This window comes from Numenius arquata, chromosome 2 (genome assembly GCF_964106895.1).
Source record: "Numenius arquata chromosome 2, bNumArq3.hap1.1, whole genome shotgun sequence".
Classification (NCBI taxonomy): domain Eukaryota; kingdom Metazoa; phylum Chordata; class Aves; order Charadriiformes; family Scolopacidae; genus Numenius; species Numenius arquata.
In genome coordinates this window covers 81,165,822-81,192,126 of record NC_133577.1, presented here as the reverse complement: position 1 = coordinate 81,192,126, position 26,305 = coordinate 81,165,822, and the positions used below count along the sequence as shown (strand labels likewise).

At 39.2% G+C, this 26,305-nt stretch overlaps 1 protein-coding gene across 6 annotated transcripts; it reads left to right on the top strand.

Moving 5' to 3' along the window:
- Window positions 1–1,923: 1,923 nt before the first annotated feature.
- TMPO (thymopoietin) lies at window positions 1,924–25,934 on the top strand. 6 transcript variants are annotated; one of them, XM_074165782.1, is made up of 10 exons: window positions 2,097–2,346; window positions 2,766–2,782; window positions 11,534–11,660; window positions 13,156–13,314; window positions 15,112–15,212; window positions 20,032–20,151; window positions 20,256–20,351; window positions 20,908–21,018; window positions 22,316–22,410; window positions 23,698–25,568. In XM_074165782.1, the coding sequence occupies exons 1-10, from the start codon at window positions 2,097–2,099 to the stop codon at window positions 23,987–23,989; spliced, it is 1,368 nt and encodes a 455-aa protein (XP_074021883.1). In that variant the 3' UTR covers window positions 23,990–25,568. The 6 variants fall into 6 exon arrangements, with proteins under 6 accessions (XP_074021909.1, XP_074021892.1, XP_074021927.1 ...); XM_074165791.1 differs by lacking the exon at window positions 2,766–2,782 and having other exon boundaries at window positions 1,927–2,342; XM_074165801.1 differs by lacking the exon at window positions 20,032–20,151.
- The last annotated feature ends 371 nt before the right edge of the window (window positions 25,935–26,305 follow it).

The following is a 26,305-nucleotide window of genomic DNA, read 5'->3' as shown; positions in this document are numbered from 1 at the left end:
TACTTGATACAAATGGAGGTTGTTAGTTTTTACAGTAGTACGGCAACTGAAGCATCTCCCTGCTGCTGCCTTTCTGAAGTATGCTGTGTCTGCCTGCGACTGGCTTCATATCTGAATAAGATGCAAATTCTTAAACATGGGGGAAGGATCTATTTTCCAAGGCTCCTCCAGGCTTTTCAAGGTGAAACATCCTATCTACACTTGAAGTTATTACTATCAAATTTGGAGAGGATTCAATTTCCTTTAAGCATTTCCAAAACACTTGTCACGTGATACCCATGTTCCAGGAAGAACTTTGGGTAAGATATGCTGAAAACCAAACAGAACCATCAAATTTGTTCTGCTGGGGTTTACTAGTGGTAGTCAATCCACATTGATATATAAATAGTTGCTCTGTATGCATGTGGTATCAATGGAAGGAAGATGTTTCTACCCGCCGTCCAGCCTGTCAGGTAAACTTTAACTAAACATGTAAAATATATACAACACCAAAACCCACATACTTTCAGATATAAATTATAATGAACTGCAGATAATGACCACCTCATATCACTGCTTGCACTACAAGGTAAATTAAATTCCCCAAGCTAAGCTTCTCCCTTGTATTAATTGCTTTGTTACACCACACCAATTCCTCAGTTGGACGCATCAGGCTTCTTGTGGGTGGTTCCTTAAATTGCCTTGAAATTACCTTCCACAAAAACAACCCTCAGCACCTTCATCTAGCTGATACTGTGGTAATGGCAAGGTAAACAGGAATGACAGTCACCATATTTAGTGATGGAGCAAATCAAAACGGGGGAAATTCTTTTCCTTAACAGCAACTGAAAACTCTTTTTGGAAGGTAAAGAGGAGTGGGTGCAAACACTAACAGTCCTGTTTCATCTTTATGATTGATTGGCAAATTAAAATATTGACATTTCAGTTCTTACCTCTGATCCTGCAATATATCAAAAGCATAGGATATATGGTCAGAGCTGTATATTAAACTGTTCCCATCATAAACTACAGGAAAATTTATAGCAGTGCGTGTTCCCAGCAAGCAGTGTGTAAACAGAAAGATTTAACTTGCTTGTTTAAAGACCATGCAGTATTAAACTCAGTCCTGCTTCCCCACCAGGAATACACTTGTGAAACCTCAATAAAATAACTACACGCCCTTCAAATTTTGCAATGCTACAGAAGCTATTCAATTTTTTATTATTATTTCTTTGACGTATAAGTCATCACAACGGCAACAGTCACGCTAACAGAATCGCTACGAGTTTCCCGATGGGGTTTGTTCTCAAGCCTGTCAACGTCTTCCGTGAAGTTTAGCCCCTGGCCGGCGACAGCAGCAGGTTCGGGTACCCTGTGAGAAAACCCTCGTCTTTGGGCGGCAGCCGCCTCAGCAAACCGAAGGGAAGCCGGCGGCAAGCTCTGCCACCCGATCGCGCCAGGGCAACCGGTGCCTGAGGCTGGCAGATGTCACACCAGGTCACCGGGATCACAGCAGGTTACCGGGAGCTCCTGAACCGCCCCTCAACTCACAGGCGCGACGCCGGGCCCGAACCGCCACCCCAGCGAGGCGCTCCCGCTGCTTCTCGCCCGCCCGAGGAAAACAGCCTGCCGCTTCCTTATCGCCGGGAAGGGCGGCGGGGAGACCCCGGCGGTACCGTAACAAGGTGACGCGCTGTTGCGAGGGTGCCGCCTCACCGGGCGGGGGAGGGGGCGGCTGCCACCGCCTGAGGCAGCTCGCGCTCCCGCTCGCGAGCCCCGCCCCCCGCGCCTCTCCCGCCTGAGCCGAATTTAAACTGCGTTACTATCCCCCGCGCAAAGCACTAACGTTGCTGGGTCTCGCGCGCCTCTCTCTTCTCCTGCCCGGTAGCCAATAGTAGGGCCGCGTCGTTCCCTTCTCTGCCAATCGGGGAGCGGTTTATTGCCGGTTGGGCGAAGCGCTCGGTGTGTGCGTCCGCCCGCTGTGGAGCTGGGTCCCTGGCGCGGGGCAGGCGAGTCTTCTCCTCCTCCTCCTCCTTCCTCTCCTCCTCTCCCCCGCCCCTTCTCCCCGCGCTTTGTTGGTGCCTCTCCCGGGAGGGCGGCGGCGGCGGCCGGCGGCGATGCCCGAGTTCCTGGCCGATCCGTCGGTGCTGACCAAGGAGAAGCTGAAGAGCGAGCTGATCGCGAACAATGTGAGCCTGCCGGGCGGCGAGCAGCGCAAGGACGTGTACGTGCAGCTCTACCTGCAGCACCTCACCGCCCGCAACCCGCCCTCCGCCGCTGCCGCGCAGCCCGACTTCTCCAGCGACGAGGAGCGGGAGCCCACGCCTCTGGGCGCCAGGAACCGCGGCGCTGCCGCCGGGCGGGTGAGTACCGCCGCCCCTCTCCCGGCCGCCGCCCGCGCTCCCTCAGCTTCCCGCCGGCCTCGGGCCCGCTTTCCCGCCCGAATAGTTCCGGCCGCCCCCGCCCGCTGCTTGGAGACCGGCGTGAGGTGCCGCGGCTTCTCGCGCGTCCCCTCCCGCCTTACGTGAGCCGCGACCCGACTCGGCTGAGGGCGCGATCGTGCCCGGCGGGGACGGTCCTTCCCGCCTGGGGCGGAGGGGCCGGGGCGTGCTGCCAGGCGGCCGCCCCGCGGCGACAGGCGGACCAGGAACCGCCGGGTCGGTGGCTGGGGAGCCGCCGGCTTCGCCTTCGGGTCCCGTCCCGCGTGTGCGCTTCTCGGTGGCGGCGGCTCTCGGGCGGGTTGGCCGCCGGGCGCCCCGGGCGGGGGGGTCTTTCCAGCCGACGAGGGGCAGCGCGATCGCGCGTGGAGCGTGAGACAGCCCCCCCCACCCCCCCCGACTGTAAACTGGGAAGCCTTTTCTCTGATTTGGCGGGCGTAAGTAAAATACTTGTCTGTTGGAGGAGTAAAGCAAGTGAAACTTTGCACGAGGCTGCAACTTTGGAAAGACGACTCCTATCAGCTGTCTCGGTTGTATTGAAGCTACACTGCTCTGTGCAGATACCTCCAGATGAAAGGATGAAGCTGTGAAGGAACAGCTTGTTTTGTTAATTGAAGTGAACTGTTTAGTGTAAAGAGGGTCTGCTTAATGTAGCTGCCTTTCTCGTACCGCTGAGCGTATGTTTTATAGCAAAGTGCCTCTGCTACGTGTTCCCTTGGTCCGCTGTTACACCCTTTCTTAGATATACTTTGTTTTATCATGTGTTCTAAAAAGGGAGGAGCAGATTTGGAATTTTTCCCTTTCAGAAAATGTGATTTCCTTTTTAATTTTTAATAAGTGGTCTGTAAATTTGCATATATTGAGAAAGCAATCTTTTCATTTTTAATTTTTAGCTGTCTGGTCTCATGTAAAGGCTTGTATAATGATTGCCAGCTACTGGAGTTGTAATATGTATGACACTACAGGTATTTAATGATAGTATCTGAAAGACTGTCTTTTAAAGGTCACTTGTAGCGAGAGTGCAGAGAAACTGACTCCTTTAAAAGTCTTTCATGCTTTAAAAACCCCCAACAAAAAGTTCTTGAATTAAGAAACTGAAAGCTACAACTAAAAGAGGGAAAGATTTCTAACCAAATTATTTACCTCTTTTTAAAGTCTAATTCAAATACTTAATTAGCATTCACTGGAGAAATGTTACAGTGAACTAGACGCTTCTGTGACTTATAGTGGTCTTGCCTGTAGCATTTGTAAAGTGCTTTTGAGTAAAATAGGATAAGCTTGAATCTGATGTTTCACACTTGTAGGAGAAGGAAGGTCTTGTAACTGCTGAAGTTCCTAGGTCTCTTTTTCCTTTCCCAGTGCTTAAACAATTATGGGTGACTTTTTTTTTTAATGTTTACAGAAGGGGTGGTACTCTTATGCTTTTGTTAACAATGTCTGGAAGGCTCTGTGCTATTTCTGCTAGTCTTGTGTGTTAATATCAGAACATAACTTCTAAAACTTCAGCAAATGTTCTAGTGACAGCTGCTTGGATTTGGGTCTGTTGCACTCTTTCTCCACCCCCAAAAAAAAGCTGGGTTGATGTTTGCTTGTTTTCTGATTAGTACAACTGAGGTAGTTCTGAAAGTGCTTGTAGCTTGAGTATGTTGTCCCCGTTAATGCTTTCTGGCATAAGGGTTCTTCTCTGATCTGCTCTCCTTCCAAAAGAGTGACGTAGAGGTCTCTGGACTGACTTGACCCCAAAACAGCTGGAAGGAAGAGGCAGAGTGAAGGAAGTCTGATATCCAGGGGAGTGGGATTCTGGTGTGGAAACTAGGTGAAATATCTTGATAAGGCTAAGAGAGGACAGGAGGGAAAGCACAAAAGCCTAGAAAACTAGAAATAAGGGGCAAAGGGAGGAATTTGGGACTGCAAGGCATTATGGAAAGGAGGAACAAAATAAAGGAATCCTATATTTCCTGTAAGTTACTTTGTAGGTACTGGAAACAAAGGTGGATTCAACATCCTCTGTCTTTTACTCCTCTGTGTAACTTTACTGTTTTAAATATTCCTTTTAAGTGTATGTTTAAAAGGACTAGAAAACAATCTGCACTGGGTGCATAAAAGTACTTTATAATTTGTACTGGTATAATAACATGGTTCTTCTCTGTTTTTAGGTGGAGATCTGAGTAACAATGCTTTATTAGTTCCATTTTTATGCATATTACTGGTCTTAGAAATTGTAGTATTGGTTTATGTGCATTGGTGGGGGAATGTAAACCAGCTGTTCAAAACTTTTAGGCAATCAATTAAATACATTTCTAGAATACCAAAATGCTTTACTATATTACAAAGGTCTCTCATGTGGGATTAAAAAGTTTGGACTGCTCTATTCTGTGTTTCTTGTATCAGTCTAAAAATTTGAATACTCCTTAACTTGAAAATTGCAAAAGTCTCTTCAATCTAGATGACTCAGGCAAGGCTAGCATTAACTTGTAAAAACCTGTGGAAGAGCACTTACATAGGTTTGCATTTGGGAGGGTTCTGTGCTTTCTGGTGTTCTTTATTTTCTGGCATTTCTTTGGGTATAGCTTAATATTATACAACCCTTAAAAAAAAAAACAACAACAAAACCCCCAAACCCACCCCAAAAAAAAGTCAAAAACCCAAACAAACTGATTTGGGAGTGAAAACTCACTCCCACTGCTAGGATGGGTGAATTGAATGCTGGATGCATAGGGGGAGAGATAGAAAATGGCCAGGATTGTTCTTGTAGCAAAGAAATGGGTAGCTTTGAATAGGGAAGAGCAACACAAGTGAGAGATGTAATCTTTGTCGTCTTAAGTTGTGCTTATTCAGTAGTAATACCAACATAACAGTTGTGAGTACTGAACTTTTTGTGTGCCTGCCTGCTGAAATCCAAGTGCCTTGAGTAAGCAATCGTCTTGGATCCCAAATCTTTCAGATGACTTGAGCAACCGAGTCAGAAAGGCTATGCCTGTAAACTAGGGGCAGGCTGCTATCAAAGATGTGTAAAATATATTGTTTAATACGGCTTTTAGTGTGAAAAATTGATCGTAATTGGTATTCCATACTGGCCTGAGTAAGGGTGGTCCCGACTTGTCAGTCGCTGGAGGGATTTACTGGCCGCTGAGCCTTCCCTCCTCCTGTCCTGGGACCGAGTGCCTGGAGCTGTAACCCTCTCCCCCCGCAGCCGGTGGGAATTACGGCGATCTCCCCCGTCCGGCGGCGGCCGGGGCTCCGGGGGAGAGCGGGCAGGGCCGGCCGCCAGGGAGCGCTGCTGCCGCGGCACCCTCCGAGTGTCCGGCGTAAAGGGGGGGAGCTCCCTTTGAGGGGGAAGGAGCGGGTTCTCCTCTTCTGTTTGGATCAATACTTTAGTTGATCTGTTAGCTGACTTACGGATGCTGAAGAAGGGACTGCAGTGTTTTTCTTAAAATGGATATGAGAAGTTCAAAGGCATATATATACCCTGAATATCCATGTTGCAGTCATTGAAAAGACAGAAAAGCTAAATCAGGTCTCTTGATACTGACTGTTAATGTTTTGACATTGCTGTAGTCATTAGTAATTTTAAACTGTCTACACTGTCATTTTAGTGTTCCTTTTTCTAAGTTCTGGGCATTTGATAATAATGTTCAGGAGCACATTTCTTATGGATAAAAGCTGTGCAGCAATGAGGAAAAACCCCATAGTTTTAATTCTACTATGAATTCTGTCTTTTAAATCCATCAGTCTTCCAGCACTGCTCCAACAACACTATATTCAACCTGTACTTCTCTTGAACAAATAAAAACGTTAATATGCTAGTGATGTAAAGTTGATGTGAAACAAATGTTATGCATCCCTAGTGATTCTGCTGCCATTTCATCTGAGTTTATTTTGACCTGTTTTTTATTCTGATATAGTAGTGAACATGCAGATGATTGAATTGCATGTATGAGCAGATTGAAACTTACAGAGGTTTTGTTCTGACTGCATTGTTTTCAGACCCTGAAATCATTGCTTTGGAACAGCAAACTTTTTAGGCAGTTAGCATTTTTTTTTGGCACTTAAAGTTAAAAATTAAGCTACTTTACTGTAGTAAGATCTGACTTCCCATCAGTGAAACTCAGACAGCATTTCTATGCTTTGCAGTGTCATACACCAAACCCCCTCCTATTGCATAAAGTTCAGCCTGCTTTGTAGAAGATGACTTCAAATGCTGTCAAATACATAAAATTCACTAAAAGTAAGATTAAATGTTAGCTCAAACTTTTTTTTTTTTAAAAAGAGCTTTCCTGTGAAATATTTGAAAGTATAATTTTAAATATGGTGACTTCTCTATATGTAATACTTCTCCTATTTTGGAGCAGGAGGGAAATGGGTTCACTTTAGCTGTATACTCTTACCAGCAGAGGAAAAGCTTTTAAAATTGTGCTTATTTTGACTACAGCCTGATAATAACGTCTGGAGGAGCCAGCTTCTCCAGCTCTACTAATGTTTTTGCACAACATTTTTTTCCTAAACCTATTTAGCATAGTGGTGTGTGAGGACAGTGGCTGGTATGTGAGACACCTTTTTGCTGCAGGGGGAACCATCTGCATTTGAATGCTGCTGGTCCTGATTAGATATGGACTGAATATCAGGACAGATAGCTCAAAGGAAAAATAACTATGAAATGGCATTTTTGTCTCTTCAGGACCATTGTTTTAAAGTACATTCCAAAAATACCATCTTGACACTGTTGCCAAACTGGAGCTGTGCAGAGCTCACAATATATAGGTTTTTGACTTAACTTATTGGTGCATTTCATGTCCTGGACAAATCTCTTCTAAAACACCGAGTGATATTTTTGACCAAGTAAATTAAGAGCTAGCTTTAACTCTTTATCATCAGAATGGTGTGGTAGTGATAATGTATGTAGCTATGGTAACTGTACAGTTTCAACCCCTCTCCTATTGAAAAAGAGAAGATAATAGTAAAGCTGGTAGTTTATGAAGGTTAGGAGTGTGGAAGGTGAACCTGCACACCTGAATAGGTGAGAGAATGTAAAGCATATATGCTACCCATTGAAGGAAGAAAATCTATTCAGTGTTTCCTGTGTGGCTGTGTCTCTTAATTATGATGTGCTATACAAATATGTCCCAGAATACAGATTAACACCTTTATGGCCTTTTTAAGTGGCAGTCATCTGCTGTTTGAGTGACAGCTGTGGGCAGTAGGGGTGAGGTGACTGAGTAATTCCCGCTGCAGTGAGAAGTCCTGCCATGCTGTTCTTTCTGTAGTTCTAGACTCATGAACTAGGGAGACATGCTTGTAACAGTGGTGGTGTAATACCTGCAGTTATACTTAAATAAAATAATCCTATTGAAGTAATTTTTGTCTGGCAATACATATCAGTTGTTCAGCAGGGACCCATACACAAGCCAGGTCTCCAGGTTGGTGTTCAGTTGCTGGAGCCATGAGACCATCTGTTGGTTTGGTTCTTGATTTGTTTTTTGTTGTGAATTTTTACTCTTCCACTTAGGTTCTCTGGAAACAACTCTTCATTATGCAGCATTCATCTGTTTTCAGAGAGGATCCATTCCCTTCACTGAGTAACATGGAATTTAGTGTCTGGGGGGGGAAGAGAGACTGGAAAGGTTAAGTAGTCCCTAATCTTATAATTTAGGACTGTTACCATACATAGGCTTGGAAATTCTAAGCCTAGCACTTAATTTCCTTTCCATTGTTTATTTTGACTGTCCTGTAGCTTTTGGTAAACACTGTCTCAAGGTGTTGGAGGTTAAAAAGTTCAGTAGGACTTGATTGAAAAAAAAAATCATACTGCAGGAAATGTTTGTGTGTGATAGAATAAAAAGTGCAAGGGGAATAGAGACCTCTGTATTTCACAGTATAAGTCTATGACTGAGACTTGGCATGTACAGTCTCTTGTCTTCCCTTGCCCTAAGAGAAACACCACTATTTGTTACCAGAGAGAACACTGTACAAACTGGAAAATTAAAGAGCGTTCTGTTAGTGTGATTTGGGATTTCTTAGCCTGTCTTAACCTCATTCAGAGAAATAGTAAAGAAGCCCTGAGCCTTTCTGCTTCTAGTGATGAAGCTGCACCTGTTTGGGATTAAAGTCCTTCAATATCCTAATGTAGGTGCCATTTAACTTGAGATTTGAAAATGCTTCTTTTGGTGATGTCCAGTAGTTGTCTGCTATATGATTTAGTGGCTTCATCAGGATGTTACTTAAGCTTGTGTTTGGTGGGGTAGTGCTAGAACTAGTAAAGGTAGCTGTAAATTTTGTCTGAAACTGGTCTGTGGCTGTTGGATTTCTATTCAGCGGGAATGCCAAAGATGAGGTAAGGGATGAGAATTCAGATCTGAAAGCTATCACTTGTATTTTCTGCTCCTCTCGTCAGTGAAAGAAGGTGAAAGCTTTTTGCTGTGGAGAGATGACACTCTGAGAAGATGAACTTCTCTTATGCTCTTGCTTTCCTGTGGCTGTAGAACTGAGAATGCTGTGGAGCCTCATGCTTATAACTCATTCAGTACTTGTTTGAAGGGTTGGGTCCTAGTTAATCTGAAACTGAGTCTGATGGATAGGACTACCAAATTGGTGTCTCTTTGGTGTGAACAAATCTCCCAAATGAAATGTGCATATCCTCTTCCATCTTCCGTTTTCTAGAAAACATCAGTGACTAGAGGTATTTTTTTTTTTAATGCTGCTAGCTCTGGATGGAATTAGATCTTTAGATAAGGATTTATTGGTCTGGGTATAGCGTTGCAAGAATGCTTACATTATGTGCAAAGTGGTCAGCTGCACTGCTTTACTTTGGTAAATCCTGGTGTTCATCACAATTATATTTTAAGCACTTCATCTGTGCACCACAGCAAGACAGCTTTAATTTTACTAATGGTCACCAGATCAGGAAAATGTGGGTGTGAGCTTTTTGTTTAGTTTTAATTTGCAATGATAAATTTTAAAGCTAGCTCTCTTGATTTGTCTCACATGATAGTCCCATGAATAAGTTGAGATGATGCACAGAAAATGTAGTGGTGCTTTATAGTATAATAGTAGTAGTAATTAAAGCTAATGTAATTAAAGCTTTCTACTTGTACAAGTGAAGTCATTTGCTTCTGCTTTAAGGAGAATAGATATTGAAAAAATAAAAGTTGAAGACTGTACAGAACACAAGGTAATCAGTGCATCTGGCCATATTATTGAAGAACATAGTTTACCTGCAACTCTTCATCTCCCTGCCTGCCCTTTTTCTCTGCTGAAACTGACTGTTCTGATGATCTCCATGTGTGGTAATACTGCAGTAAAAAGTGAAATGATACTTGGAAGAAGAAAAAAATACCAAAGATACTATGAGATACATGAGTTCACTTGTGTTAGAGGACTGTATTACTCATTGGATGCAGATAGATTTCTGGTAGGTAAGATTTCTGTAAAATGTCTAGTAGAATACTGCGTAGTTCTTCTCGTGTATATTGTTCTAGTCTCTTCTGTGGCTTCAGAATGATACAAGGGCAGAGATACATTAAATTAGGTTTCTGGCTTCTTTAAAGTGCCATTGGAATGCCGATTTCCTATACCATGGTGGTAGTTTACTTCTGAAATATGGATGTAACATCTTAGTTAATTTGCTTGGTGATGTGTGCAAACACCAGAGCTGTCAAGTCTAAACAGATCCCAACAAGAAAAGGCAGCATGTGTTTTGGGACTTTTTCTGCTGTTTGGACAGTTCAGTAGTCCAGAAAAAAAATGCACTGAATAAGAAATCTTTGTTAATGTGATACTTAACTTCAGATAGTGTTGTGACCAACACATTCAAAAGTAAATACAAGTCTCCTATAGCTGAAAGCTGGTTGTTTTTTGTGTAGTAGAAAAGTAGGCTTAGTTGCTTCAAAAACTATCATTTTTTTTGTCACATAAAAATCTAAAGTGAGTTGTAAATCTGTCATTAGTCAAATCTGGCTCTATCTAATCAGGTCACTGTAGTGACCCTGTATAACAAGAAAAAAAACCTGTTAATTGTGACTGAGTGTTAGAACACATTTGTATTTGGAATTTTAGTCTTTGATAAGTACCAGAGAACTCAGGTCCTCTCAGGTCCTCAGGCAACCAAATTGAGAAAAACGTCAAGTGTAGAAGTTGTATATGTTTATATCCTACAACTTTGAGATACAAATATGTCTTATTTCAAAGCAGTATCAAGATCTTTCTTAGTTGAGAGCAAGCAGATCCTAAGCGTATTTTTTCTGTCTTACCTCCTTGCTCTCTTGCAGATCTTGGGAAGCCTTTGTTACTACAATAGTCATTTCAAACTCCAAGTTGAACAAATGTTATGATCACTCTGTTTGGATATAGTGGAAACTGCTAATTTAGGAGTAGCATCTTGGCAGATTATTTTGATAACCATCTGTATGTGGTAGTAGCATATTGCCAACTGTTCAAGTAGTGTTGCCAGAGTTGGGTTTAGGATTTGTTAGAGCTACAGTACCAGTGGCCTGAGCAAACAGGCAGGATTTTGAAAATGTAAGGATGTCTCTCTGGTTTTGCCTTTCCTGCACTCACTTTGTTACATCATGTAATTTTACAGAGAGCACCAGGGTAAGTGGGAATGGGGATTTTGGGAACTTGGTTCAGAGGGTGTAAGTACCGAAGTCCTCATTCCATATCATTAGAGGAAGAAGTATTGACCTACTGGGTAGAAGAATAATGTGAAGAAATGCCAATGGAACATCATACTTGTAGCTTAGAGTACTGATGGTGAAATGGCTAGAAGCTTACCTTTCCGGTCATAGGAAAGAAATCCTCCTCTGTTGTATACTTGACCTTCAAATTAAAACAAAGGACCAGAATAATGAGCAAGACTTTTTTTTACTATAGAGGAGGCTTGTGATGGGTATTTCCTTATAGAAGTAGGAAACTTGTGCATGTTTGTTTAGTTTAGTAGGTGTAAATGTTTGAAGTGTTCCACATAGGCTTTACTGTGGGAGGGATGGGGAGAATATAATTACTTTTCTGGTTTTGTATATTTCAAACTCTCATATCTTCTTGTTCCCTTAGAAGAAAAAGATGTGTTCTGTATTAGTGGGAAATGCTCTGTCTCTTGTTTCTCCCTTGCGCACTCACAGAAAGCCACAAAGAAAACTGACAAACCCAGACCAGAGGAGAAGGATGACCTAGATGTAACAGAGATGAGTAATGAAGATCTTCAAGACCAGCTTCTGAAGTATGGAGTAAATCCTGGCCCAATTGTAGGTAGGTCAACTGAACTAGCAAATATTCATCCATTCAACATACTTCTCACTAAACCTCAGTTCCGAGTGCTCTAAGTTTCTCTGATACAGTTGCTTATTAAGTTTAGTACCAATACTGTTGAAATCCTACTTCCCGCTTAAGATGTTTTCATTGAACCATTTACATTGAGAAGACCTGAAGCACTGCAGTGTAGGCAAGTCCACTATTTGTTCCTCTTGTGTTCTAGGCCAGCTGGAGATGTTCCAACTTCTGTTCTGAAGCTGTGCAACTATTACTTAATGTTCAGGACTGATACAGAGGTTGAGGTCTGGGGCCCGCTTAAATAGAAAATACATCTTACATAATAAGCTGATAGCACTGAGAGCAGAATGAGAACATGGAACTTCCCCTTCCCTAGAGTATTTCCTACTCACTGCATTGTGCAGTAACATTTTCCTTTGCTGTTTGGTTGCTGTTTTTTTTAATGGCAAGGGGGTTTGATTTTACAATTCTTCCAAAAAAAATTTTAAAAAATAGTTATCCATTCTATGGAATGTTCTTGAAATCCTAGGGGGGTGGAAGTGTCAGTGATGGAGCCTGGAGTCCTGTTTGTATTCAAAGTCTTATGCATAATATTTTCTGTTAGCTGTTTCTGTATGTCTTCCCATTCAAACTATTCCTCTTGGATAGCACTCAAGTCTTCTGAAAAATTCAAGTTCACTGGAAAGATGTTCAGATTTGGCCTAAGTAAAAGCCTCATTTTTTACAGGGTATGGAGTCTATTTCTTTTGAGAGTCTGCCCCTTCCTTTTAAGGGCGGTGTCCTCTTACCTGAAATCTTCTAAGGTTAAATTTTTCTGCAGCTAACAGCTTAGGCACTGGTCACCTCTATAGATTTTTGCCAACACAGTCTTGACATGGATGTGCTAAACTTAATACCTATTAGTTTTAAACAGCTGTCCTCTTAAATCAAGCAAGCCAACCTGATGGCTAGATGCAGCAAACAGGAAGTTCTGTTGTTGCTGCTTACTTGTACCACCTCTGATGCTTATTGGACTGAATTTGCCAACATGGCAAAGGTCAAACTAAAGGGGAAGGGGCATTAATTCCAGGGTAAAGGGATTAAGAGGATAATAGTGGCATCTGCATGGAAACTGTTGCCCTTGCAATATCAATTTCAATAATTTTTTTGTGAGGGTGTAAAAACTTGTGTATTTCAGCCCGTGAAACAAGACATCTGAGAAGCAGGTAAGTTCCCTTTCCATAGGTAAATGCTTGTAACTTTCAGCATACTAAGAGGTCCAAGTTAATCTTAAAAATTCTCTTAAACCAAAATTTAGAAGCTTTAGAGGTAGAGTTATAAACCTAGAGGTATATGCTTTGGGCCATAGAGATGGATTAAAAAATAAAAAACACATGTTCAGAGATTCCCAAGGAATATATATCAGCCAAGTTCTAGCAGTCAGGTCAGGGAAGATGAAAACTGTATCTTTAGCATGTATCCTTCCTTGTTATAGCTACTACTAGGAAACTTTATGAGAAAAAACTGTTGAAACTGATGGAGCAAGGTCCAGAACTGAAGGCACCGGTTCCTCTCCCAGTGATTTCTTCAACTGCTGAGAATACCAGACAGAACGGCAATAATGATTCTGACCAGTACAGTGACAATGAAGAAGGTAAGATTTAAGTGGAACTTGCGTGTGAACTTTTCTAATTATGCATCAGCATCTTCTACTTGCAGTAGAAGAAATACCTAAAGAGGGTATGATCTTGCTGTTAGGTGAGGCTTTAAGATACTGTTGTAGACCATGTGAGTCATGTACTTGATCATGCAGTACTAGCAGTGATCCAGGTGCCTGTTCTGGGAAAGGAAACTTTTTGCTACTCAACTGTTCCCTTTTGTCCATTTTCCCCAGACTGGAGCCTGTAAATCTGTTAGGAAGAGCTGTGTATGAAATGTTCCAATGTTCTTTGCACTTCACCTTTAAGTGCAAGTGTAATTTTGTCTTACGGTGCTTACAGTAGTTATTTTTTTTATGGGATAGTGTATGAATGTTTGTTAAACTTCTGTACTGTTGAAATGTTGCTTAAAGTCTCTCATGTATGACTCAATCCCTTTTATGCTCTGTTCCTTATGAACTTAGTTTGGGACAGGTTGATTGATTGGTCTTGGGTGTGGTTTTTGTGGTTTTAATAGCAAGTTTATATCAAAAAGCATAGGAGTGGGAGAAGTTTAACCTAAAACGCACCATGATACATCTTAAACTAAAAACAGCGTAGGCGTTAAAGAGTGTCTTGAATGGAATGTTAGAAAGTGTTTGATTTGTGTGGTTTGGTTTTGGGGTGGGTTTTTGTTTGTTTTTACAGGAACTTCTACGGATATAGGACAGAAAGGGTTGAAATACAATTAGAATTTCACTGAATTTTTAGAGTTGGAAGGGACCATAGAGATAATCTAGTCCAACTTGATGGATCTGCCTTGCATATTTGGGCTTAGTTTTGAACTTTAATCTTTTGCACTTTCAGGGAGAGAAGGCATGTTAGTGATTTATTTTTAGGGCAGCCAAGAGCTCAGTCACAGCTAACAACTATCTCCTTATACTTATGTATGCTTTGTCGAATTACCAAACTGTTCAAACACTGAAGTGTGGGGGGAAGCAACTAGCCAAACACTCCCCCTGGAAGAAAAAAAAAAATTCAACATATTTAGAGTGTATTTATGGGTGTAATGCTAGTAGAATTTTAGAATCTTATTAGTAAGATAACCACTAACAGAATCACAGAATCACAGAGGTTGGAAGGGACCTTTTAAGATCATCTAGTCCAACCAATGAAAAAAAAAAAACAAAACAAAAAAAACCAAAAAAAAAACCAAAAAAAAACCAAAAACCACCACACACGCAACCCACACACACACCACCACACCACCCAACACTAATCCATATTCCCAAGCACTATGTCAACTCCTCTCTTGAATACCTCCAGGGATGGTGCCTCAACCACCTCCCTGGGCAGCCCATTCCAATGCCTGATAACCACTCACCCTTCTGCAGCAAAAAGGAGTTTTGTATAAAAGGACCTTTTTTAAAGCAAGCAAAACTAACAGCCTAAGCAATGTTGAAAAGCTTTATTACCTTTTCCATAATGAGTAGTATAATGGTGCTTTGGATAAAGTAACTGCAACTTGATACCAGTTTCTAAATGAAACTGTTGGACTGGTCAAAGCTTATCTGAAACGTTGGATTTTTAGGACAAAACAGAAATCAGTGTTTTGAAATAATTTTTAAAGTTATTCTTCAACAGTCTTTATTCTTCTACATTCAGTGGAGAAATTTACCAGTATCTCACAACTTTTTAAGGAAATGGTAACTCAGAGTTATGTTGCCTCTTAAAATTATTAAAATACGATTGGTTTAAACTAGTACAATAACCAATAGTATTATAGAAACCTGTTATATTAAAACTGGTTACAGATCCGAAGACTGAGCTGAGGCTTGAGAAGAGAGAACCATTGAAAGCCAGGATGAAGACTCCAGTAGCGCTCAAACAAAGAAGAGTTGTTGAACACAACCAGGTATGTTAGTGGCATCTGGAATGGCTACTAACTGCAGGTGATGTGCTTACTAAACACCATACTACTTTTAACGTAATCACATTTGACTAAGTGAGCTATGCTGGTTTTGAAAAGTTATTTCAGAAGCCTGTTCTAATACAGCATGAAAATCTTGTGAATTAACTATAGCTGCTGTTTTTAGCCTGTCTGATAACATTCAAAATTGCGATCTGCTAAAAGCTGTTTGTCTGACTTGTCAGCTGTTTTAGCACCTCATAGAGAAAAATAATAGGCAGCCTTAACATACTTAGTTTTGGAAGTGTGACAGGTTTTTAAGTCAGATGGGTTGATGTCATCCTGTTGGATGTTTATAAACAACTTGATTCAATTAAAGGAGCTGTTTTGGTTTTTTTTTTTTAAAAAAGTTTGGAAAAAGTTTGGGGTTTGTTTTTGTTTTTTGGTTTTTTTTTTAGAAATATTTTTAAATACATAGAAGTACAATGTATGTATATCTGTTTTGATATAGATGTGTATGCATTTTAAATACATCTTTTTAATGAATGTGATTTAGATGTAATACATCAAGTAATGTACTTCTGTATATGCCTATATAGAGAGAGAAGTGTGTATATGTGTGTACACACATGCACTAGCTATCTATATAACATTTTTTCCTCAACTGTGCTTGTAGTAGCAGTAGACATTAATTTGCTGGAAAGCTTCTCCCAGGAAGAAAAAATAATAAGTAACAAGTTTAAATCTTGCTGTATGTACCACTTGTCCTTTACTTATAAATAATATTAGTTCTATTGTCATGGTGGAAGAGGGATTTTACAGAAGCACCTCAGGTTTTCAAACTGCTGACCAAATACTGGATTTGGTAATTGGTGGCTGATCTGTCCTTGGGATGTGACAGTGTCATTAAATACTCTGCTCTATATCCTAGAGTACTTAGGATCTTTACAGTGTTATTCATCTGACCAGTCAGTAGTGGAGTTGTGCTCCAGTAAAGGACTTGTATAGGAAACATGCAGTGACTCAAAATCTGACTTGTTAAAAGCTTAATGCATTTTAGCAGGTCAGTGACTTGTCTCACTGCTGTATAGTATGGTAAATGCCAGATACTTCCTATTTAGGTAGTGTGTATGTATGCATAAACATGCTTTTTCTGTGGGTATCTCTTAAAGCAGGTAACATGGCTGCTATATGAGCTTGCGTAATACAACACAGTTATGGAGATCCATAACTGGTTCTGCTTATTTTTAATTGGATTTTTAGGGTACTAAAAGGGTACCCTAAGTACCAGGGTACTAGACTGAACAGATTTCACTTCTACAAATCAGAACGTACACGTAGTTCAACACACAAAATATTTCTTCATTTATTCAGGCATCTTCTACTCATGATGGTCTTCATAATGGGAATCTGAATCTTAAGGTTCTTGTACTCTAAGGATTACTTTTTCCTAAATTGCAATTCACGCAGAAATCCTTGCTAACCTCAGTGTAACAGAGGTATATAATTCAGCTGTCAACAAACAAAGCTTCTTAGTCTTCGGGAACCCACTTACAGAATAAAAGGGAAGAGATACAGTGATGCATTTTTGTGGCATTTTCAAGTGATGAGTACTTACTCAATTTTTTTTAATCCAATTTCAGTGTAATAGCACTAAGTTATTACTGTGTTTTGTCTTGCAATCTTTTACGTGTGCAGTATAGATGCAATATTTTAGCGACTTGCATATTTTAATTAGTTAATCAAAGGAATACCACTTGATTAATCAAAAAATTATGCCCAATTTTTCAGGTACTCTAACTCTCTAGCTTGTTAAACATCTTACCTTTCAACTCCAGAATGTTGTGTTTAAAAAACAAACAAAAAACAACAACTGAAACAACCAAACAAAAAAAGAAACACTAAAAAACTTTGAAGCTGCTTGAAGCCAAGAACAGCTCAATGTTTTAGGCTAGCAAATGTGTGTAGTCATATATTTTGCTGAGAATAAAAGTAGAAGATGGAGAAGTTATCTTTTTTTTTCTTTCCTGTGAAATTGGATCTTAAGTTTGCAGGTAATGTGTCAAGTGACCATACTCATTCTGCAGAATTATATGCAACTGTCATATGCTGTGTGGTATTGGCTCAAAGATTATAAGGCTCTTAAGAGTACTGGGGCTGAATTAGTTGGTAGTGTGGGGTGAGCAGGCTTGTTAGTCGCTTCTGGTTCTGTCCAGGCATATGCAGCTGAAAGGATTGTCTGTCATTTGGCATGGATGGATGTTGCTGTTCTCTTAAGAGTGCAAATAAACGGTCTTTAAGCAGGGTGGTGCAAAAGAAACTGGGTGGGGAGGTTGAACAGGCTTGTGGATCTTACCAGTCAGTTAGCAGTGGAGGGCTAGATGAATTTGAGCTCAGCTGCTTGTGCTTAATTACCTCCTGGTAGTGAAGTGGAAAAGCTGGAAGAAAACCCTAATTTGAATGCCCCCTTCCAATTGGGTAGGTGAATATAGACTTAGAGTTCAAAATGGAGCCTGAGGCCTTGTGGTAGATGACACTGGACAGAGGCAGGCTAAGCAACTTAAATCTTAAGGAATTCTAGCAATGTAAAACTACTCTCTTTCCTTGAGACTTTATATAGTGACATTCCGTGTGTGTTCTGTTCCCCTAGTCCTCCCTGCATTTTTTTTTTACTATCTATATAGCTGGGCTTCTTAAAACATGCAGCATTGCAGCTGCTGGCATACAAATTTCATGTGACATACACCCAATAAAAACTTGGTAAGTGGTAGCTGAGGTAAACTAATAATCTGTAGCTTCACTGCTTGTGAGTAACGATGGTTAAAAGCACATGCTGAATAATACGTGTGTACCACACCACACCATTGTGACTTTCTCTGGTTATATGCAGAGTGGTGCTGCACCTAAACGTGAGTATTACAGTCTAATAGGGTTTATTTAGTTCAGATATTTGCAGGACAGACAAGCAGACAAGGCCTGCTCAATTGACAGTGAGGAATAACTACCATTTTAGACAATAATATTCTTTTTTTTTTTAAATTTTGTTTGTTGAATGTGCTCTGCTGAAGTCTGGATGGGTCTTATGCAGTAGATTTGGGTTTTTTCCTAGACTTCTTGTGCAAGAAAAAACTTGAAACTTGGTACTTAAAACACATGACTGACAAGCATCTGAAGAACTAAGGAGAAAGAAGTACTGCAATAAATAACTGCCTGACTTTTCATTAGAAGAAAACTAGTTCCTAGTCAAACAGCCTGGGCCAGGGCAGCTCTCCACTAGAGGGATGAGGGAATTGCCTTACTGCTTTCTTGAGTGGAATATGTTTGAGCAGAACCACTCTGAAATTAGTGTTCTTCTCTAAGGTTCTAAAGTAATGCCTCTCAAATAGAAAGTGTATGGGAATGAAGTGGGGAGCCATGACTGAAGGTTGCAGGTTAAACGTTTTCTTAACAGGGAAGGGAAACCAGTGTCTGGTGAATATATAAAGAGAGGTTGGGAGATCTTTCATCAGAAGTCTGTTTAAATTGAAAAGAATATTGGAGACCTAGGCTGGGATCTACAATTCTATATGAAACATCCGATTCTGTGTGGACTTGAGGTCTGTGCATAAGCATATATCATTTTGCTTTCAAAGTAGTTTGGTGACTTTGGAGTAAAGCTAAACACTTGTGCTCCCTCTGCTGGACATGTAGCAGCTGTAATACAGAGCCTACCTTAAGAATCATAAAGCTCAGCTGCTTTCCAGTTTCACTGGAGTAACTTTGAAGATACAAGTGGGAAATGGATATGGGCATTGGTAGACTTTTTTTTCCCCTTTTGATGAATAAATACTTTCTGTCCTGCTCTCTTAACACACTTTTGGGGGCTATTATTGTTCCAGTCAAGTTATTTCTGCTGTTAGACCTGTAATTGACAGTTGCACCAGTCTGTGTAACATCTGTCATCACTGAGTATAACTTCCAAAAATTTGGTAGTAAATCCATGCATGATTTGTTACTGTGCAAAGATTTCAGTATTAACAAAGTGATTATTTTTATTTTTAAACTTAACCAAATAAAAAGGAAAATCTTGTATATAATCTAGAAGAAGCAGACCCTCAAGTCCCTTTCCCTCCAGGGCTATGTTTGGAATTAGTTTTGAGGAGGATTTTTTCTTTGAGTGTAGAACTTGCAGTAAGTCATAGGGAATGATCTGTATTTGTTAATGGCAATAAAGCTTCATGTTGTTACTTAGATTTGTAAAGATCTGTCAGGCTTGATCATTTAAACCCACTGTTATGTGAAAATTTTGTGAGTTTCATATCTGTATTTGGAAGCTTTTTAGATTATAAAATATCTCCCCTTGCCCCCTGTGGCTGGAGATTAGTTCCTGTTGAAATGTAGGTGACTCTACCTAAACCATTCCCATCTTTGCTTGAGAGAGTAGATCCCTAGTTGGGTAGAGAACAAGACGATGCTTTCTGCTTATGTGCATAGATTAATTTTTTTTGTGTAGGCAGGTAATGTTATGGGCCTGAAAGCTGCTGCCTGTGACTTGATGTAAGTACTTGTAGTGTTAGTTATTTCAGTGAGCAGGGTATCAGTTTTTACTGTTGAGCATTATCTAGTTAGTTCTGTATTTGAAAAATAATGTGCTTTAATTTAAGTATTGTGGTCAACACTACTTAATCTAGCTATTCATTAATGACTGTATTAGGATCCAAAATTTTTTTTGGATTGTAGACACACTGTTTCTGGAGTATGCATGCTATTCTGGCTTTTGGTTGTGGGTATCCAATGTTGAGAGCTGGCTTTCATGTATTTGATCATGTGTTTGATGCTTGAATAGACCTATTCTCAAGATGGAGTTACTGAGACTGTCTGGACAAGTGGATCTTCAAAAAGTGGACCTCTGCAGGCATTTTCTAGGGAGTCTACAAGAGTGTCAAGAAGAACACCAAGGAAAAGGGTGATGAGAGGCTTATTATAATAGACAAGCTTTTTTTTCTCACTCTTAGGGTCCCAGTGGCTATTTTATTCAATTGTTTTCTTTTGTTTGTTTTAAACAAACAGGTGGAAGCTACAGCACAGTTGCCTGTAGATGATGCTGTAATAACAGAGAGTACTCCCATAGCTGAAACTATATTGACTGCAAGCAACGAGACCCTAGTAAATATGCTTAGTAAATATATTTAATAAATCATGCAAGTAGTATTCTTCTGTAATATATCTTTATTCAAAGAATCACTGTTTTGAACAGGTAGTCATACTTTCCTTAAAACAGTCTTCTATTCAGTAGTCTTTGAAACCACATACTCAGTATATCTATTAGTATCTAATGCTGTTCACTTTGAAACGGGACTAGGTGGACACCTAGGTCCCATCTAATGTATTTTTTGTGGGCGGGTTGAGAAGAACCACTTTAACAACTCAGATCTTTTCTTAATTAAAGTACATGCAGAATATCTGCTTTTAAGTTTGGCTTTTCTTGAAAACTAAATCGCCTTTGTGTTTCTAACTGGCTTAATAGAAACTACTTGGAATGATAAGCAATGTGTTTCTTATGCTTATTTCAGAGTATCTGTTACGTAACCTTCTTGAGTTAACTCCTCACATGCATATATGCAATGCACGTAAAGGTTTCCTTGTTTGGTTCTGCCCCCTTCTCCCTTTTATTTTTATGTTTTGGCTGATTCTGAGTTTGAACAATTTTGAATCTCGGCAGGTTGTCAATAGGGTGCCTGGAAATTTCAAGCATGCAGCTCCTACACTGTCAATCAGTGAACTCTCAGACATGCCCAGAAGAACACCAAAGAAACCATTGATGACAGCTGAAGTAAATAAATTAAAACTTAGATTGCTACTGCTTACTCTCTCTGAACAAGATTCTTGTGTGCATGTTCTTACTTATTAGTACAGAAGGGGTGGAGGATGTCACTGCCCAGGTGGCACTAGTCAAAACAGACTAGTAAAAAAAAAAGAGAATATAAACTTATTTTTATCTTCCCCTTTCAGATTTGTGTGTGTGTGGAGATACTGCTTTGCCTTAGGATTTAAAAAAAAAAAAAAAGAAAATAAGTTTTGGGTTGTTATTTCTCCTTGTGCTGCTATTTTTCTGTAACAAATGTAGATTTTTTTTTTTGAGTTCTTTGAATAACTCAAAGATGGAGCAAAATTGGGTTATCTACCCTTTATCTTGTGAATCAGCCTATCCTGAAAAACCACAATGTGCCTTAATTTAGGGAATCAAAGTATAGGATTACTTTTAGACAAAAAGTCTGAATTTAAAAAGCATCTGTAGATTCCTGTCTGTTACAAAGAAGGAAAATAATTCTTTTACTCTCAACCTATTCAAGCTGTCTAAATTATATACCTCTTGGAGAACTGTCTAAAGCACTTGCAAGTGTATGTAATGTATTAATGTAGTACTGTATTAATATAGTACTGTAATATTGTAGAAATTTACATTACAAGATAATGCTTGGCTGAATTTAAAGGGAATTCATTGCTTCATGTAGTTACTGTAGATAAAACTTGTATTAATGCTGGTGTAGCCTACTGCACCAATGGGTTTGAGATTTAACGAATGGGCTGCTTTTTTTGTTTATGATATGACTGCAGTGTAGACTTAGTTGTCAAATAGAAGGTTGAAGGAGAACTTGATGTTCTATTTCAAACTGCCTAAGCTTTTTTAAGTTAGTATTCTACTGTACTGTGGCATTGTTTATTACAGCAAGAAGAGACAGATTGCCCACATAAGTGCTTTTTTAATCATGTTGGCCACAACCAATCCTGTGATCTGCTCAACACAGCCATGATAGAGGTGATGGTTTAAGTTTTTTGTGATCATCTACATCATTGGCTGGCAGGGGTGTTGTATTTATAGAATGTATTCTTTATCTTAAAGGAAACTGAGGAGAACACTGAATGTTTTAAGACACCAAAAGTGACCAGACAGCTACCACTAACAAAGGTTCAACTAACTTCTAAAACCCAAAAAGTAAACTTCTTGAATGTCACTGGGTGACTTGTTCATTCTTACAAATTGCACATGGTTATGGTCACCGAGATAGCTATGCAGGAGCTTTTCAGTTTGTGGTCTGGTAGGCCTATAACTCTTTTTTATTTCCTAGGTGCTGGAAAGAACTCACACAGAAGAACGAAGAGTAGAAAGGGATATTCTTAAGGAAATGTTCCCTCATGAAGTATCAACGCCTACAGGAATTAGGTATTTCTAAGTTTTATTTCTAAATTTCTTTCTCAGTTCTTGTAAACCTATTTAAGCTAAGAGATATCTTTTGATTATATTGGTAGATTCTGAGGAACAGTTTTTGCACTCTATCTCAATGATAGTTGAGATGACCACCTAGTTTTTCTCTTCTATATATGTAGTTTTGTTAGCCAAAACAGCCTCTACTTAAATTGGGGGTGGGAGGAGAGGGTAGTACTATAGTAGGAATTATTACTGGAACTTCTGGATGCTGGAAGTTAAATGGGAAGGGCTTCTCTGTGGTAATGGCTCACAATATTTATGGTTTTGGCTAGATGCAACTGCTTTAGCCTACTATTAAATTAAGGAAAGATCTCCCAGCATAGATTTGAGCTTTCTTTTTGAAAGCCAAAAAGAATTTTCAAATACCTTATTTTTTCCTTTAAGTAGCAGTCCTGTTGTAGTCAAAGATTACTCTTAGCATGAATAAGGATGGCATCTAGGATGGGCTATTAATTTTTTTTTTGCAACTTTATATTTAAACAAAAATTAAAACAACCCTCTTGATAACTAAGCAGTTCACAAAATTTGTCCTCTTTAGAGAATATGAGAAAAAGTTTCCCTATGGTTAAGATATGAAATCAACTCTTATGTTTCCAACATGTTAATTACAGCTTCAATTTAACCTGCAATTGTGTAAAGCCTTACCATAAGGAGAATATATGGTACCAGTTACTACTGTGGTATATATTCTCACCACTCAGCTTTGTTCTCTCTTGTTTTGAAGTCTGTCAGTCTAGTTAAACATCTATGCTACTTTTTTTTTAAATAATGATCATGCGTGTGTACTCCTTGTATATAAAGACTTGGCAATGTGTGTAGGTTTCTTAACCCTTACTGCTTTGTCTTCTGGCTCTGTGTATTGGCTTAGCCATCAGTAGATATTTTGATGGCCAGGGACAATCTTAAGTCTAGAAATCCATTTGGGGCTGCATAAGTGATCATTAAAGATGCAGATAGAGACACTTCCTAGAGTTTTATTGACAGTTATGATCCATTGATTATGTGGGTAGGGTGAAGTAAATTGGCATTTGAGATTTTTTTAAGGTGTGCTTGTTTAAGCACTGAGTGACTAACTTTAAAAATAGTAATGATAAGACATGTTGGGGTTTGAGACAGATATTTCAGGTACTGCATTCACTAGAAATAATTTTTAGTTCTTTAATTACACTAAAATTTTCCTGTATACCTTAGATTGCTCTTTTAAATATGCAATATTTTAATTAATTTTTTTTTAATTAACAGTGCTAGCTGCCGTAGGCCAATCAAAGGAGCTGCTAGCCGGCCTATAGAGCACAGTGACTTCAGAATGGAGGAAAGTTTCGCTAAGTATGCTGCAAAATATGATACCTCAACTAACATCAAGTCAGAGAAACCACCAACAAAAAAAGAACGCTCCATTCCCCTGTGGATAAAAATTCTTTTCTTTGTTGTTGTTTTGGTCTTCTTGTTTTTGGTTTATCAGTCTATGGAAACTAATCAAGGAAATCCTTTCTCTAAATATATGAAAATTGTCTCTCCGGGTGGTGCCAAATGAGTATCTTTTTGAAAGGCACACCCGATTTGATCTCCTGTTTTTAATTGTAGAGAACTCTTCTGCCCTCTCATCGGCTCAAGGACTTCTTACAAATAATGTGATTGGAACCTGATAAATTGGATAAATGAAGCAAGATAATATTAAATGGACATTGGTAACTTTCTGGACTTTTGGACTAGTAGGAGATCACTTTGCCATAGGAGTAACATTTTTTTAGATCTTTGAACTTTTTGTAGGCTTTATTTTTTTAATGTGGACATCCTTTAAATTGATTTTTTGAGAAACTGTATATTTGTTTTTGCAAGAACTTGGAAGTAGAGAAGGGCAAAAATGTAGTAAAATGTGAAGCTGTGTTTTTAAAGCTTTTCCTTTGTACAGAAAAGAAGTTGTACTTCTGTCTCTATTGTGGAGGAGGATTTTAACACTGGTGATAAAGGGAAATGCATTTTTATATGCATTTTTTTCAGTAAATGTAATTGAATTTGATCTCTTAGGATATAGGGGGAGTACAACAACAACCTTTTCTGTAGATTACTGTAACTTTTTAGTAAATGTAACTGTAAACCTGTTTGCGTTTCTGTAAGTCTTAGTATCATATTAGTAACTGTTTAAGCGTAACATCATTTAAATGTATCTCTTCATTTTAGTGCTTACAGTGTTGTAGGAGCTGAATACAAATCTAATTGGCAAGAGATGTCTTAGAGGAACTTATTTATTAGTAATATGCGTGGAAAATAAAAATTGCATCAGTATAATTTGCTACTAAAATACTTTTTTTGGGTCAAGGTTGTTATCTGAAGTAGTCTAAATTCTGACTTTACCAGTGGTCTTTTTTCTTTTTTAAAAAAGCGAGGTCTTTCCAACACAGCTTTGTGATTATCTTGAGTACTCATTTAGAGAACTATTCTCAAAGTGTGAAAATTCCATATGAAGTTTTATTCTTGTATGAAGAGGGCATTGCTGCATTTTCTGCTACAGTTTCATCTTCTAAGGTGAGATTTACTACTTTCATGCAGTTGAATATTTTTCTCAGTGAAAGCATGCTGAAACACTCTATATTGTGTAACTTAGTTGAGCAGGCAGCTGACTTCACTACTACCAATGAAGAGTGATAAGCAACAATTTTTAAAGTGAATGTATACATTTTGGTGTGCTTTAATCTGCAGCATACAGATGTTCAGTCTCATTGCTTGGTACAAAATTGCAATAAATCATACTACTTATTCTTAAAGTGCTACTTATAAAAAGCTCAGAACATAGTTAATAGTCAATATCTTTTTACTCTAGGTACAATTATTGTGTAGACTATAGTTATGGGGAAGCTTTACTTTCTGTGAACTTTGGGACAAACATGGTAATTTGTAGCAAAGCAATAGCGGGAGGGGGTTCTGTTAAGACTAACGTTTTTTTTTCCTTTTAATCTGCTTTTTTGAGTAATCCAAATAGCTAAACTTGTGTCCATCCTATAGAGAATTGTAACATAAGACATTCACTTGGTGTCAAAATGCAGAAAAATAAAAATAATTTTAATGTGTGTGAATTTTCTGTATCAAAATAAAATGCATTGCTGAAAAGCAGCAAAAACAAGACAACTGATGTATCAGTGGTATCATTTTGTGCTGCTGCAGTCTTCCATGTTTTAAAAATTAATAATAATGTGATAGTAGACCCAGAGCAGTTCATGTCAACACTTGGTGCGAGGAATATTCATCATATTTGCACTATTATTATAGTTTTGCACATAATCCTTTAGCCTATATTAGCCCTTTTAATTTGGATGGGGGAGAAGCTAGTCTTTGCTTTTCAATGCTTAAGGAACTTCCTTTTCACTTTAAATTATCTTTCACCCTACTTTGCTATGCGTTTTAACATTAAATATATCTTTCTCTTCTAGTTACATGAAATACTTTCAGTTGACCTCCTTCAGGGATACTGTTAGCATCATAAAAAAAAACAAAAACCCAAACTGAACTGCAATGCAATTAAGTGTCGTCATTCTTTCATTTTTGCACTGTTTTGGAGAATCCTCTCAACTTCAGTGTTACTTCACAGAAGGTAAAGACTTTTCTACATAAGTCCTCGAAGTAATCTACCTGTAACTCAGTTGTAGTTGGAAGGAAGACAATGCATCTTCAAGAAATGAATAAGCTTCTTACACTTGAGGCATTTAATGGTGTGAGAGAGAGTCCTGAGAGTAATATCTTCTTTCTTTATTCCCTTTTTTCCTCCCCCAAATGTGGATTTTCCAGTGTTCCTAAGGCTATTCATGTTATTCTAAGGGTAACACATGTAGTAAGTGCTACTACCTGAAGAGTT